This window comes from Aethina tumida, chromosome 3, assembly GCF_024364675.1.
Source record: "Aethina tumida isolate Nest 87 chromosome 3, icAetTumi1.1, whole genome shotgun sequence".
Classification (NCBI taxonomy): domain Eukaryota; kingdom Metazoa; phylum Arthropoda; class Insecta; order Coleoptera; family Nitidulidae; genus Aethina; species Aethina tumida.
Window position 1 is genome coordinate 852810 of NC_065437.1, and position 14588 is coordinate 867397.

At 32.1% G+C, this 14588-nt stretch overlaps 3 protein-coding genes and 1 long non-coding RNA gene across 5 annotated transcripts; 3 read left to right on the forward strand and 1 right to left on the reverse strand.

The window, feature by feature from the left end:
• Positions 1-46: 46 nt before the first annotated feature.
• On the reverse strand, positions 47-579 carry LOC126264804 (uncharacterized). Its single transcript, XR_007547428.1, has 3 exons — positions 565-579; positions 326-502; positions 47-264 (listed from the first exon to the last, which is right to left on the reverse strand). It is a non-coding gene; the product is annotated as an uncharacterized LOC126264804 (long non-coding RNA).
• Positions 340-1719, forward strand: LOC126264801 (nuclease SbcCD subunit C-like). Its single transcript, XM_049964161.1, has 2 exons — positions 340-462; positions 646-1719. The coding sequence occupies exons 1-2, from the start codon at positions 343-345 to the stop codon at positions 1717-1719; spliced, it is 1194 nt and encodes a 397-aa protein (XP_049820118.1). The 5' UTR covers positions 340-342.
• A 4886-nt stretch (positions 1720-6605) lies between these two features.
• Positions 6606-7858, forward strand: LOC109605397 (uncharacterized). The gene is made up of 4 exons (XM_020021968.2): positions 6606-6678; positions 6766-6816; positions 6932-6997; positions 7406-7858. Exons 1-4 carry the CDS (start codon positions 6634-6636, stop codon positions 7832-7834), a joined length of 591 nt encoding a protein of 196 aa, XP_019877527.2. The 5' UTR covers positions 6606-6633; the 3' UTR covers positions 7835-7858.
• Positions 7859-8903: 1045 nt separating this feature from the next.
• LOC109605389 (myosin-6) lies at positions 8904-13558 on the forward strand. 2 transcript variants are annotated; one of them, XM_049964159.1, is made up of 5 exons: positions 8906-9194; positions 9529-9582; positions 9822-10178; positions 10449-10748; positions 11253-13558. In XM_049964159.1, exons 1-5 carry the CDS (start codon positions 9165-9167, stop codon positions 13494-13496), a joined length of 2985 nt encoding a protein of 994 aa, XP_049820116.1. In that variant the 5' UTR covers positions 8906-9164; the 3' UTR covers positions 13497-13558. The 2 variants fall into 2 exon arrangements, with proteins under 2 accessions (XP_049820115.1, XP_049820116.1); XM_049964158.1 differs by having other exon boundaries at positions 8904-9194; positions 9822-10748.
• Positions 13559-14588: the final 1030 nt, after the last annotated feature.

Below are 14588 nucleotides of genomic sequence, written 5' to 3' on the forward strand. Positions count from 1 at the left end.
TGTGTTGTTCATTTAGATTATTGATATCTGATAATAAATAATTAGATAATGGTACAATCTGCGTTATTTTATTAGTAAAGGTTCTGAATATTGTGATTTCTATAATGGCTACACAAAAACAAATTGCATTTGCAGCATCTAATAATACAAGGAGACCAGTTTCCAGCATTCCAGGCATTGGTCCAGCTAATACTCAATACTTGAACAATCATGGATACTATACTGCAAGTTTTTTTATGCCATTCCATTTAATGCATTTAAATCCTAAATATATAACCATTTCATCTTCTATTATATAATATAATTTATTAGGTTCAGGACTTACTGGATGATTGTGGCCATATGAGTAGGTCTGAAGGCATTCAGTTTTTGTTGTCCGTTGGTGTATCAAGAGGAGATTATGCTGCAAGTTGTTTTGATGCAATAATGTCTATTAAAAATTCTATTCCTTCTTTACCCATTGTAAGTATCACACTTCTTCACATGTACCACTATGAGAAATCTATAACATAAATATTCATAAATGACATTTTTTAAAATATTCCTGTCACTCAAACAATTTACTTTTATGATATTATTGACATTTTTAATATTAATGAGCTTCCAAAACTAAACTCCTACTTAGAAAATATATTTGTCTTTCAGAATTCCAATATGAGTAATTACGCAGAAGTACCCAAAAATTCCGACGAAAAAGTATTTATTGAAAAGATTAACCAATTAACTTTGCAATTAGGAGACGTTGCCAAACAGCAAAAAGATTTAAAAGACAAATTAAAAGTCATAGAGAAACAAATAAATTTCGATGAAAATTTCCACATATTATCAAATAAAATAGACGAATTAAAAAATGCACAGACAAACATCATCAGAACCATCGCCGGAAACGAAGAACAAAGCAAAAACTCATACCAACACCTCCACAGCATCTTGGTGAACCTCAACGAACACCAAATCAAGTTCAAAAACACATTCACATCAGAAATTAATCAATGCAAAGCGAAATCAGATAACATCGACAGTACACTTTCGAAGACGATAAGCGACCTGAAAGATCTAACCCAGGCCACCAAAAACTACAACGAAATCAACGAATCAGAGAAAGCCGACCTGAAAAAGTCGATCGCCATCGTCGATGAGAACTTCGTTGCCTTCACCGAAGAGGTAAGGATACGAGACGATGAACTGTCGCAGTGGAAGCTGGCCCACACCTCATCTCTGCAACAACTTAAGGAAATACAGACTTTAAATGGTTCCACGAGTAACAATCTAAATGTTGACATAGATAAAATTAATAAAACGATGAAGGAAATCGAAGATGTAAACGTTGGCGTAAATACGTGTTTGAAGCACCACGAAAGCGTGTTAAACCACCACGAATTAGTCGTGAAGTACATTAAAGAGGACGAAAAAGATTTGATTAAAGAAATCAACAAATTGAAGAGTCGACTTAATTCCATTGAGAAGAAGAATAATATATCTAAATTCGCGGTAGAAGACAAGAGGGAAATTCAGTTAAATGGAGTGCCGGAAGTGAGTTCCTCGAGCATTAATCTATCTTCTAGTGTGGATGTGGATTTGATAAAAGGATTGATAAGGGACGAAATAGGGGAATACGGAAAGGAACAGTTACAATTTGTGAATTTGGTCAGCGATAACTGGTTAATTCTAACAATGATCTTCCTTCTAGTCGCATTAATAATCGTTTATTTTTTATAATTGGTTTATTAATTTAAAAAATAATAAATCATATTGCAAAGAACTTTTTTTAATTTAATACAGTATTCAAATAATTGTCAGACAGAATTTCACATTGAAGACATGACTGCAGCAGGTGTCACCACTTAGAAGAACATGAAACATTCTTCAAATGAACAATTATTTAAGTCCACCTGCAATTCCCTTTCTGTTGATTTCAGTGTAAAAAAGATGAAAGAAGATAAATTAATTATTATTAATTTGTAATTCTTCTCAATTATCATTTATAAACGTCAAACATGCATATCTAAATAGTATATTAAGCATGATTGTTCATGCCTCAAGGTGTTTATATAAATTAGATGGTTTTTTATGCTTGTTCACATATATGAAATTGATTAGTTGCCAAACAATTCAAACTATTGTTGTGTTACAAGTTATTGATTACATTGACAGCACACATCACACATACAAACATTGGGAAATAGTGAAATGCATTTCTAACAAAACAACTATTTTTTGACGATTAAAGAATAATTCCGTTAGTAAAATTGAGCAACATATTTTAAGAATTATAAATGGTCATCAATCGTAATTAATAAAATGTCTTGCATCCTCCTAGAGGTTCAAATATATTTGGACAATCTCTACCAGAAGATGATACAGAACTATCAACGCCCGATGAAGAGAACGGTGGTCACTGATGAAGAATTAACAATTCCTTATTGTTTTAATCAGCAATTATTGAGTTTTATAAGGAACCTGGACCTTTTAAAGGAGTTTAACAGTCTCTACCAGAAGATGATACAGAACCATCAACGCCCGATGAAGAGAACGGTGGTGACTGATGAAGAATTAGCAATTCCTTATCGTTTTAATAAGCAATTATTGAGTTTTATAGGGAACCTGATGGAGATTGTCTAGTATCTAGTTTTAAAATTGTTCAATCCTGAATTCCTGATCGGTCGGCGTAAACTAGGTTGCCTACTGAACGTTATTAGGTATCCACAATATAAATTTGAAAATATTCTGTTGATAAATATTTTAAATTGATATGAAAGATTTGAAGTTTCCCTTGAACATATATTAATAATGGATGATAAGTACACTTTTTCATTAATCAAATCCACACCTGGTGCTGGCGTATATCATTAATAATGTTACATACTAAAATAATATTGATTGTTAATAATAAGATTAAATGTGGAAAAATAGCTTTAGATTTGATAGTATTGTTTTTGCTTTTGTATTTTATTCAAAAAAAAATCTTTTATATAGAAAATAAATTGTATAATGGATGGTTGATAAGACTAAGTATTTCTTTGAAATATATCTAATCAGGATATCTAAAATTTGATTTTGTAATATGCAATTAATGTTCTCAACCCTGACTAAATCCATTAACTTGATGGTTGATAAGATTAAGTATTTCTTTGAAATATATCCAATCTAGATACTATCTAATTTTGATAGTAAATAAAACTGCAACATAGCCACTCGAGATTTTATTTTAAATTTGATTTTGTAAAACGCAATAAATGTTATCAACCCTGGGGAAAAAATCCATTAACCTTCAAATAGAAGATTAATATTGATAAAATAGAATTATTCAGCCAGATATACCAGAAGATAATACAGAATCATCAACGCCCGATGGATTGGCAATTCCTCATCGTTACGAAATAATTGAATTATCTTATTTGGAGCCTTAACACAGCCACTCGATGGTTAATGATTTGATTTCGTATTTTGTTTAAATATAACTACTCCAGATACCAGTAAGAATGTATTATAAAGAAAATTTAATAAGACATCACGTAGCTTGTTGAGAACAATTAAATAGATACAAAAGATCTGGTGGTACCATAACATATTCTCTAGATTTCTGCCTAGGTCTTTGGCAGAAATTCTCTAAGGTTGGAGAAAAATATTTGGTCACATTTTCGGGTTGATTTTGAATTGTCATTGTGAATATCAGTAAAGAACAAAGAAGAGGAAGATCATACAAGGAAACAGTTATGGGTAGTAATGGAAGGTGCCAAATGACATTTCTCTCCACTTGAGTTGAAGAGGAAGATTGGGATATTGTCTAGTCTCAGGACCACGACAAAGTGGATCCATTGCTTCTTTTTACCACCAGATCAGAAACCATAATTAGTCACGATTAGATCAGTTTTTCGCGACTTGCCACCAATAAATCACGGCTAACTCAGACATTAAAGAGTCAGCGGTGCACGCCTGAAAAGGACATATTCATGGCTAAACATTCGATGGGTTACAAGTACCCTACTCCCATGTGACACGAGCCTGGTAGTTCATAATTTATATGCCGTGCCGGCTCCTGATATTTATTTACGTGTCGAAGAGGCGAAACGAAATCTTACATGAATGGGGCCTTTCGTGGAATTTCAGTTTGCCGGCATTTACAGGTTTGCGTTTATTTATGGCGGTACATATTCCGGCTCGACTATAAGATTGTTCCATTAGAACTACAATTTGGAATTGCTCCTAAACGAACGTTTTAATAGATGGTCGGGTTGTGTTGCAGAAAAAAAATGAATAATGGACCCTTTGATGTTGTTCCTTGGCCGCTGGCCACGTCGAACGTGGGTGTTCCGGTGAAACTGCGGTAGTGAGTGAAAACAAGAAAACAATGGTACCATAACATCGTACGGCACATCCAACCACTCGGGGCGCATCTGATTTAGAGTGGTTCGCTTAATTATCCGTCGACGAACAAAATGCCATCGTCCATTGTGTTCTGGTCGTTTTTTTTTTGGCAGTAATTGATGGACAGAATACAAGGAAAACAAAAATACAGTACTTTGATACTAGTACGTCTTTATATAGAAGAATCATCAGGGGAACGATTATTTGGTTACTGTGTAACACTTTTAGTTTAATTTCTCATAATAATTTATTACAATATTTTTGTCCGTTTACTAAAATAATGTGCGGTAACGGCACCAATCACGACTGGTATCACAGCCAGTAATATCACAGAGTTTTCGCCCATAGTTTGGGCTACAATGCCGGTTAAAAGGGGTGTTACAAATCGGGCTATCGACATAACACTGTTTGAAGCTCCGGTTAACGATCCCCTTTTGGAAGGCTCGCACTGCTTCAATAACAAATTTATGCCTAGCACTCTTAGTACTGTTGATGATATTGCTAATGGAATCTGGCATAACATAAACATAAACACGTTTGGTGAGTAATAAATGCATAGGAAACAAGCTGAGGCCATGATCTAGTTGCTGGAAGCCTGACGCAACAGGTTTGTATAATTTGTCTATGTGGATTATGAAGAAGGAAACTAACATTCCTATAAAACCGTAGAATGATATGGTGTACCCAATATCTTTCTGTGACAACTCATATCTTTCCCTTAAATAAAGGGCTTGGTTAGTAAAGTATGTGGACATGGATAATCCAGTAAGGAACTTCAGGAAGAAGCTAATCCAATGCACTTTCCAGTCAATATCCTTTAACTCCTTGATGGTTTTGGAAAACTCTTTTTTGATGTCAACCAATAAGGAACCATGTTGATCTTTAGTCTTTTGTTCATTTAGCAAATTAGACACAATACACAAATTGAATACGAATAGAACGGCGGTGATAAAACAAACGTTCATGATGATCAAATTGTGACAAGTACCCTCCAATTAAAGGTCCTATGATAAATCCCAGATTAGCATAAGCTGAGGATTTACCAAAGACTGCAATATTGTGACTTGCTGGTACAACATCAGTTAGAATTGCTTTTGTGAGAGTTTGAGTGTGCTTGAATACACCTAAAACAAGTACAATTAAACCAACTTTATTTAACCACATACAGCAGTGGTACCTAATAGACACCTTATTAAGAATATTATTAGAATTGAGTCTGGTATACCCAAAGTGCCATACAGAAAACAACATAACAATGTGGTGATTTGCAAGGTCCTATGATAAATCCCAGATTAGCATAAGCTGAGGATTTATCAAAGACTGCAATATTCTGACTTGCTAAATAAAACGTAATATTGTCATTTACTATTCTCAAACAAAATCTGTTTATCGTGCTAGAATCGTTATATTTTACCTAATCACTTCTCCACCACGTGAGTGATTCGGGGAACAGCTGCGGTGATTCCCCGAGTAACTTACAACAGTTGTTTTTTTCCATTATCCAGAATAATTTTCTGACAAACAAATTTAAATAAACCACTGTATGTTTTTTAAAAATTAAAAATATGTGTAATTCTAAGACCACAGTGTTTAAATAAATAAATACTGTGAAATGTTTCTTTTACTAAAACTTTTACTTAAAAAATATAGCTGTGATAACCAAAATTAATCAGGTGTGTTTTTTTCTAAATGTGCAAAGAAGCTTAATAATTTTAATAAACTGCTCAGTGAAGTAGAAAGGATGAAAAAAAGAGGGGAATCACTCAGACTCCATGTTATTATAATAAAATGGAAAAAGTCCAATTTGAATTGAAGGAATAATAAATTTTGAAATTAAAATTTGAGTGGCTGTGCACAGTTTTCTATCACAACCTTAAGACATTTATTTCAGTTCACTGCTTTTTGGTGGTTCCCTCCTCCAAGAAACAAAATATCCAAAAATTGGAAAGTCTGCCACGAAATTTGATGGTGCTAAACTCATTTTTGGTGGGGGCTCTAACTAAAGATCATCCTATAAGAAGCCATTTTAGTAGCATAAACTAAATTGATTATTCAATAAGCGTTCCCATTCTTAAATTTAACCAAAATATTGCTCATTTTTGTGTGTACAATTTTTTAGACTAATCAGTTACAGTGAATGACTGAACTTATGACGAATGACGTCACTGTCCTGAGATATTAATATATATATATATTTACACATACGATTGATTTCTCATATCAATATCATATTCAGTCCGTATTCACATCATACAATCTATAAAGATGAAAAAACAAAGTAACCAAAAGGAAACAAAACCATCAGAACAGGTATATTATATGATGATATTTTATGCGAACACAATATATACAGTACGGGTACTATTTATATAATTTTCTTGTTGTATATTCTTTCAGGATCAAAATGATAAAGCAGTTAAAAAATCCCCAAATAAAGGTTCCACTGCCGTAAGTCTATTGATTCTATTAGACGTATATTACTGACATTATACATATAAATCAAAATTGAATGATAGAAACTCAATAATTTATATGTTTATAAATTATATAACATTATTTATAGGAAACCAATGAAGCTAACAGTAAGGGTGAAACGGAAGGGCATCAATCAGAGGATACAAATAATAAGGTATGATTATTTCTTTATTTCCTTTGTTCTATTTCATTCCATTTAAATCAATAATTTATATATGTCTTTCTTCTATCTATCACGTTCTATTAAATAGCCCGTAGTGGGAGTTCCCACTCTTAGCTGTGTTAGTGCCCATTAGTGCAGGATGTAAATTAATCTTGAGAATCCGTTCATTAAGTATATACTTATATGTTTTTAGTTATCTGTCTTTTTAAAGTCTTCAATTGGAACATGAATGAATGGGTCCCCCTCAATTTAATTTAGATTTTGTAGTTGCGAAACAAAATCAGTCGAATTTATTTCAAAAGAGATTGATAAATTTTCTTGTGATAGGTTTCCTATGAATGTATTTTACAATTTGTTGTGATGTCAGTTGTTCTAATTCTTTTTTATTCTTGTTTTTAGAAAAACGAGGGTAAAAATGCAGAAGAAGTACATGGAAAGTCTGAGGAATCTAATGAAAAAATAACGGGAACGATGGAAATTACTTGTCAAATAAATAGCATGATAATTCAAGATTTGAATGACAAGTTTAAAAATTTAGAAAAGAAACTGCAAGATACTGTCAAAAGTTCAATTGAAAATTTAAAACAGGAACAGGAAAAGAGGGAATGCTCAATTCAGGATTTGAAAAAGAAAGAGGAACGATTTGACGAATTTGTTCGTCAAATAGAAATGCTATGTCAAAACTTCATTGAAAAGAAAAATCAATCTGTCACAACGGTTGACGTAGATAAATTCGAGAAATTAATTCAAGTTCTTCGCGAATCTGTCGAAAAATTGACTTCGTTGATAGAATGTAAAGAAACACATAAAACTAAAGAAACGAATTAATAATAAATTATTTAAAAAAGATAATTTTTATTTTTATTATAATATACAAGTATAAATATTCCTAACTTGGAAATTTTGTCGATAATATCACTTACCTATCAATAAATTTTATTTAAATTTGCATTGCATATTCTACAAATAGAATCCATTAAAACTGAGCAATGTCTTTTAAGCAATTATTTAATAATTACACAACTCAATAAAATGTTGATTTTTTTGGTACCTGAGGGTGACCTATGATAATTTTGAAAAGCCATCACATTTCGTCAATATGCTCTAGTTTTTGTGATATTATAAAATATAGAAGGTATTGGTTTATTGAATCTTCAATTAATTTTTAAGTTTAGATTCCAAATTTATTTGCTTTTACGTATCAGTTATTATCACTAAGTAAACTGTGCAAAATTGCAATATCTAAAGTGTTTTATTACTTGTGCACAGTTTTCTATCACAACTTTAAGACATTTATACAGTTCACTGCTTTTTGGTGGTTCCCTCCTTCAAGAAACAAAATGTCTTTCTATTGACTAAATTAGTCTTTGATTAATTGTTTCATAAAACAGTAGATAATTACATTGATCACTTGTCTTTTTGGTGAGTAGACCACGTCAGTCCTCTTCTTTTAAGTAATGTTTCATCCGGTTCTCCAACTTCAAAAATAGATTCCAATGATAAAATTATACCCATTTCTTCCTGGGTTAATGTACATTCAATAAATTATATTTTTAATCATTTTATTAATTTATAAAATAGTCAGTTTATTAATTTGTTTCTGCAGTCTTTGCTTGTTGTTTTTTTATTAAAATATAAGATATTATTTATCGGCACTATATATAGGAAAGTAATTTCAAAACAATTCAATAGAATCAATTATCAATCATTTTATAACATTTTATGTTTACTTTATCTTGAACATTTTCTAATTTATTTTGAAAAAAATTTAATCTCCTGTTTTACCTGAAGCAACGTCAACTGATTTACATTTACATGTTTTTGAGTTATTCCAAAAATTGGAATGTCTGTCACGAAATTTGATGGTGCTAAACTCATTTTTGGTGGAGGCTCTAACTAAAGATCATCCTATAAGAAGCCATTTTAGTAGCATAAACTAAATTGATTATTCAATAAGCGTTCCCATTCTTAGATTTAACCAAAATATTGCTCATTTTTGTGTGTACAATTTTTTAAACTAATCTGTTACAGTGAATGACTGAATTTATGACGAATGACGTCATTGTCCTGAGATATTAATATATATATCTACACATACGATTGATTTCTCATATCAATATTATATTCAATCCGTGTTCACATCATCCAATCTATTAAGATGAGTGCCACAAACAGAGAGACCCCTGCGGTAAGTTTTCTGATTTTATTAGATGTACATTACTGACATTATTCATATATACTAATTATTCAATTCTATTAAGTCCCCCTAAAATATTATTAATAATTTATAAAAGTTTTATTACTAGAAGAGTTTCTTTAAAAGCATCAATGATGTCATAAATCAACAATAAGAAAACACAAACAGTAAATTTTTCTTTATCTAATACATCAATAGATAACAAGCATAAATTTATTGAGAGTATTGATGTGATTTATATTTAACAATAAGTCATAATATGCCCCTATTTAAATAAATAATAAATAATTTATAATACTCAATTTAATAAAAGTATTATTTATAGGATTCCAATGAGTCTAACAGTAATGAATATTCATCAGATGACGACAACAATAGGGTAAGCTTTAAGCTTTACATGCTCATAAAATTTACCATTAAACTCGAAGTAAGTTGAAGTTAAGCAACTCTAAAATAACTCTTTAGGCTTTTTATCTGCCTTCTTCAGACGTTGGTATATGATAACAATGGAGTCTTCAATTGGAACATTTGTAAATAGGGCCTCTACCATCAATTTACTTTAGATTTTGTGGTTGTGAATATTAATTGTTTTGATTGATTTTTTCCTTTGTTTTTTAGATAAGTAAAAATGGAGAAGAAGTACCTGAAAAGGAGGGACTGTCAACAATCACTATTCAGTTAAAAAGCATTATTTTTAAAATATTCGAGGAGAAGTTTCAAGATCTATTATCACATAAAATTAACGATTTAGAAAAGAAACAGCAAGATGTTATCGAATGGTTTACTAAAGCAGAAGAAAAATGGGAAGAGTCCATTCAAGATTTAGAAAAGAAACAGGAAGATGTTGTCGCAAAGGTTACCATAACAGAAGGCAAATGGGAAAAGTCTGTTCAAGAATTAGCAAAGAAGCAACAAGAACAATGGGAAACTTCTATTCAAGATTTGGTAAATAAACAGGAAGATGTTGTCGCAAAGGTTACCGAAGACTTAGAAAAGAAACAAGAAGAAGTTGTTGGATTTGTTACCCAAATGGGAAATCGATGCCAAAACTCCGTTCAAAATTTAGAAAAGAAACAACAAGACGTTGGCAAAATGTTAAACGAAGCAAAAGAACAATGGGAAACCTCAATTCAACAATTAAAAAGGAAACAGGAAGATGTTGACGAATGGGTTACCCAAGTTGATAAAAAATGGGGAAACTCCATTCAAGATTTAGAAAAGAAACAGGAAGATGTTGTCGCAAAGGTTACTGAAGCAGAAGAAAATTGGGAAAAGTCCATTCAAGATTTAGATATTAAACAGGAAGATATTGTGGCAAAGGTTAACAAAGTAGAAGAAAAATGGGAAAAGTCTGTTCAACATTTATCAAAAGGGCAACAAGATGTTGGCGAAACGTTAAAGGAAGCAAAAGAACAATGGGAAACCTCAATTCAACAATTAAAAAAGAAACAGGAAGATGTTGACGGATGGGTTACCCAAGCGGATAAAAAATGGGGAAACTCCATTCAAGATTTAGAAAAGAAACAGGAAGATGTTGTCGCAAAGGTTACCAAAGCAGAAGAAAAATGGGAAAAGACTGCTCAACATTTAGCAAAGAGGCAACAAGATGTTGATGAAATGTTAACCAGAGCAAATGAACAATGGAAAACCTCAATTCAAGGTTTGGAAAAGAAACAGGCAGATGCCGCAAAGGTTGCCAAAGACTTAGAAAAGAAACAAGAAGAAATTGTGGGATTTGTTAACCAAACTGGAAGTCTACACGAAAAGTGCCTTCAAGATTTAGAAATGAAACAACAAGAATTACGGAACAATACTTCCGGTTGGATTACCCAAACAAATAAGAAATGGGGAACGTCCATACAAGATTTAGAAAGGAAACAGGCAGATATTGGCGAAACGTTAAAGGAAGCAAAAGAACAATGGGAAACCTCAATTCAACAATTAAAAAAGAAACAGGAAGATGTTGACGGATGGGTTACCCAAGCTGATAAAAAATGGGGAAACTCCATTCAAGATTTAGAAAAGAAACAGGAAGATGTTGTCGCAAAGGTTACCAAAGCAGAAGAAAAATGGGAAAAGACTGTTCAACATTTAGCAAAGAGGCAACAAGATGTTGGTGAAATGTTAACCAGAGCAAATGAACAATGGAAAACCTCAATTCAAGGTTTGGAAAAGAAACAGGCAGATGCCGCAAAGGTTGCCAAAGACTTGGAAAAGAAACAAGAAGAAATTGTCGGATTTGTTAACCAAACTGGAAGTCTACACGAAAAGTGCCTTCAAGATTTAGAAATGAAACAACAAGAATTACGGAACAATATTTCCGGTTGGATTACCCAAACAAATAAGAAATGGGGAACGTCCATACAAGATTTAGAAAGGAAACAGGCAGATATTGGCGAAACGTTAAAGGAAGCAAAAGAACAATGGGAAACCTCAATTCAACAATTAAAAAAGAAACAGGAAGATGTTGACGGATGGGTTACCCAAGCTGATAAAAAATGGGGAAACTCCATTCAAGATTTAGAAAAGAAACAGGAAGATGTTGTCGCAAAGGTTACCAAAGCAGAAGAAAAATGGGAAAAGACTGTTCAACATTTAGCAAAGAGGCAACAAGATGTTGATGAAATGTTAACCAGAACAAATGAACAATGGAAAACCTCAATTCAAGGTTTGGAAAAGAAACAGGCAGATGCCGCAAAGGTTGCTAAAGACTTGGAAAAGAAACAAGAAGAAATTGTCGGATTTGTTAACCAAACTGGAAGTCTACACGAAAAGTGCCTTCAAGATTTAGAAATGAAACAACAAGAATTACGGAACAATATTTCCGGTTGGATTACCCAAACAAATAAGAAATGGGGAACGTCCATACAAGATTTAGAAAGGAAACAGGCAGATATTGGCAAAATGTTAACCGAAGCAACAGAACAATGGGAAGCCTCAATTCAACAATTAAAAAAGAAACAGGAGGAAGTTGTAGGGTGGGTTACCCAAACTGAAACCCGATGGGAAAACTTAATTCAAGATTTAAACAAGAAACATCAAGATATTGTTGCAACAGTTTCCGCAGGAGAAGAAAAATATGTGAAGTCCATTCAAGATTTAGAAAATAAACATAGAGGTGTTGTCGCGAAGGTTACCAATGCAGAAAGGAAATGGGAAATGTCTGCCCAAGATTTAGGAATGAAACAACAAGACGTTGGCCAAAGATTAGCCGGAGCAAAACAACAATGGGAAACCTCAATTCAAGACGTACAAAAGAAGCAGAACTCTGTTTTCGAATGGATTACCCAAGCTGAATATAAATGGGGAAACTCAATTCAAGACTTATTAAAGAAACACCAAGATATTGATGCAACAGTTTCCGAAGCAAAAGTAAAGTGGGAGAAGTCCATTCAGGATTTAGAAAATAAACATGATGTTGGCGCTGAAGCAATGAAACAACATCTTCAAAATCTTCAAAATAATCTTTGCGAAAAACTACTCAAATTTAAAAATAATTTTACCCTACAAATTAATCAGTGCAAAACCAAGTTAGAAAGTACCCAAAAAAAACTGGAGGATCTGACTGAAGACACCAAAATTGATGAACAGCTCCATCAGCTCAACGATCAAATAGATCAACTTAATACAGCGATGATAAAACATGATGCGGTGCACTTCGACATAAATACTTGGTTGAAACGCCATGAAAGTGTATTAATTGACTACGATTTAATATTGAAATGCATTAAAATAGATGAAAAGGATCTAGTAAAGACGGTGGCCACCGTTGACAGTAAGTTTTCGGCGTTCACTGAAGAAGTCAGGAGGCACAACGATGAATTGTCTCAGTGGAAGTTGGCCAATAGTGAAGCGTTGGAACAGTTTAAATCAATTGGTGCGGACCACCTTCGAATAGAACAAATCAGTTCTGGTTTGAAGACGAATGAAGGTAAATTGAATCAGCAGGAACTAATAATAAAATCGATAAAACAAGATGAGAAAGAAATCCAGCAGCAAATTAACACTCTGGTGGATCGAATAAAGTCCATCGAGGAAAGAAACAGAAAATTTATGTCTAAGGTAGCCGAAGAAAGGGAGAGAAAAGTTCCCTTAAGCACGCCACCACAAGTGAATAGGTTGGACAGAAGCGTCGATACGGATTTGTTGAAAAGATTAATACTAGAAGAGATGGAAGGACATAGAAGGAATGGGGGCATGCTTAGGTATCATTGGGTGTTAGGAGGATCAATTTTCATGCTTATACTTGCTATGGTGATTTATATGGAACTCCACAAGTGTAATTATTACTAACACTGCATGTATTTATTGTTAAAATTTTATTTATTAAATAATATATTATTTACAAAAGATCATTTTTATTTATGAATTTTACAAATTTGTATTAAATGTGACAGTAGTCTATACAATATATACAATAATACAAGACAAAAAAGGAGACAAAAATGAACCAAAAGTATGTGTTCATGTCAGGTATTTTGTCTATTATAAAGTATAGAAGGTTTTGGTTTATTGAATCTTAGATAATTAAATTAATTTTTAAGTTTAGATTCCAAATTAATTTGATTTTACGTATCAGATATTATTATTAAGTAAACTGTGCAAAATTGCAATATTTAAACGTGTTTTATTACTTTTCTATCACAACCTTAAGATATTTATACAGTTCACTGCTTTTTGGTGTTTTCCTCCTCCAAGAAACAAAATATCTTTTCCAAAGACTAAATTGTTTCATCAAACAGTAGATAATTACATTGATCACTTGTCTTTTTGGTGAGTAGACCACGTCAGTCCTCTTCTTTTAAGTAATGTTTCATCCGGTTCTCCAACTTCAAAAATAGATTCCAATGATAAAATTATACCCATTTCTTCCTGGGTTAATGTACATTCAATAAATTATATTTTTAATCATTTTATTAATTTATGAAATAATCAGATTATTGATTTGTTTTTGCAGTCTATGCTTGTTGATTTTAATTAATTAATTAATTTTAATTATTTAATTATTTAAGATATTATTTATCAGCACTTTATATAGGAAAGTAATTTCAAAACAATTCAATAGAATCAATCAAAAAAAAATATCAATCATTTTATAACATTCATAATAATGTGACATAATAACTTTATCTTGATCATTTTCTAATTTATTTTGAAAAAAAAAAAAATTAATCTCCTGTTTTACCTGAAGCAACATCAACTTATTTACATTTACATGTTTTTGAGTTATTCCAAAAATTGGAATGTCTGTCACGAAATTTGATGGTGCTAAGCTCATTTTTGGTGGAGGCTCTAACTAAAGATCATCCTATGAGAAGCCATTTTAGTAGCATAAACTAAATTGATTATTCTATAAGCGTTCCCATTCTTAGATTTAACCAAAAT

Excerpts from the sequence above, each read along its gene's own strand:
- LOC126264801 (XM_049964161.1), top strand. The coding sequence starts at position 343 with ATGAGTAGGTCTGAAGGCATTCAGTTTTTGTTGTCCGTTGGTGTATCA. Across the intron at positions 463-645 it reads CTATTCCTTCTTTACCCATT|AATTCCAATATGAGTAATTA; the intron begins GTAAGTATCACA and ends TTTGTCTTTCAG.
- LOC109605397 (XM_020021968.2), top strand. The coding sequence starts at position 6,634 with ATGAAAAAACAAAGTAACCAAAAGGAAACAAAACCATCAGAACAG. Across the intron at positions 6,679-6,765 it reads AAACAAAACCATCAGAACAG|GATCAAAATGATAAAGCAGT; the intron begins GTATATTATATG and ends ATATTCTTTCAG. Across the intron at positions 6,998-7,405 it reads CAGAGGATACAAATAATAAG|AAAAACGAGGGTAAAAATGC; the intron begins GTATGATTATTT and ends TCTTGTTTTTAG.
- LOC109605389 (XM_049964158.1), top strand. The coding sequence starts at position 9,165 with ATGAGTGCCACAAACAGAGAGACCCCTGCG. Across the intron at positions 9,195-9,528 it reads CAAACAGAGAGACCCCTGCG|GATTCCAATGAGTCTAACAG; the intron begins GTAAGTTTTCTG and ends TATTATTTATAG. Across the intron at positions 9,583-9,821 it reads CAGATGACGACAACAATAGG|ATAAGTAAAAATGGAGAAGA; the intron begins GTAAGCTTTAAG and ends TTTGTTTTTTAG.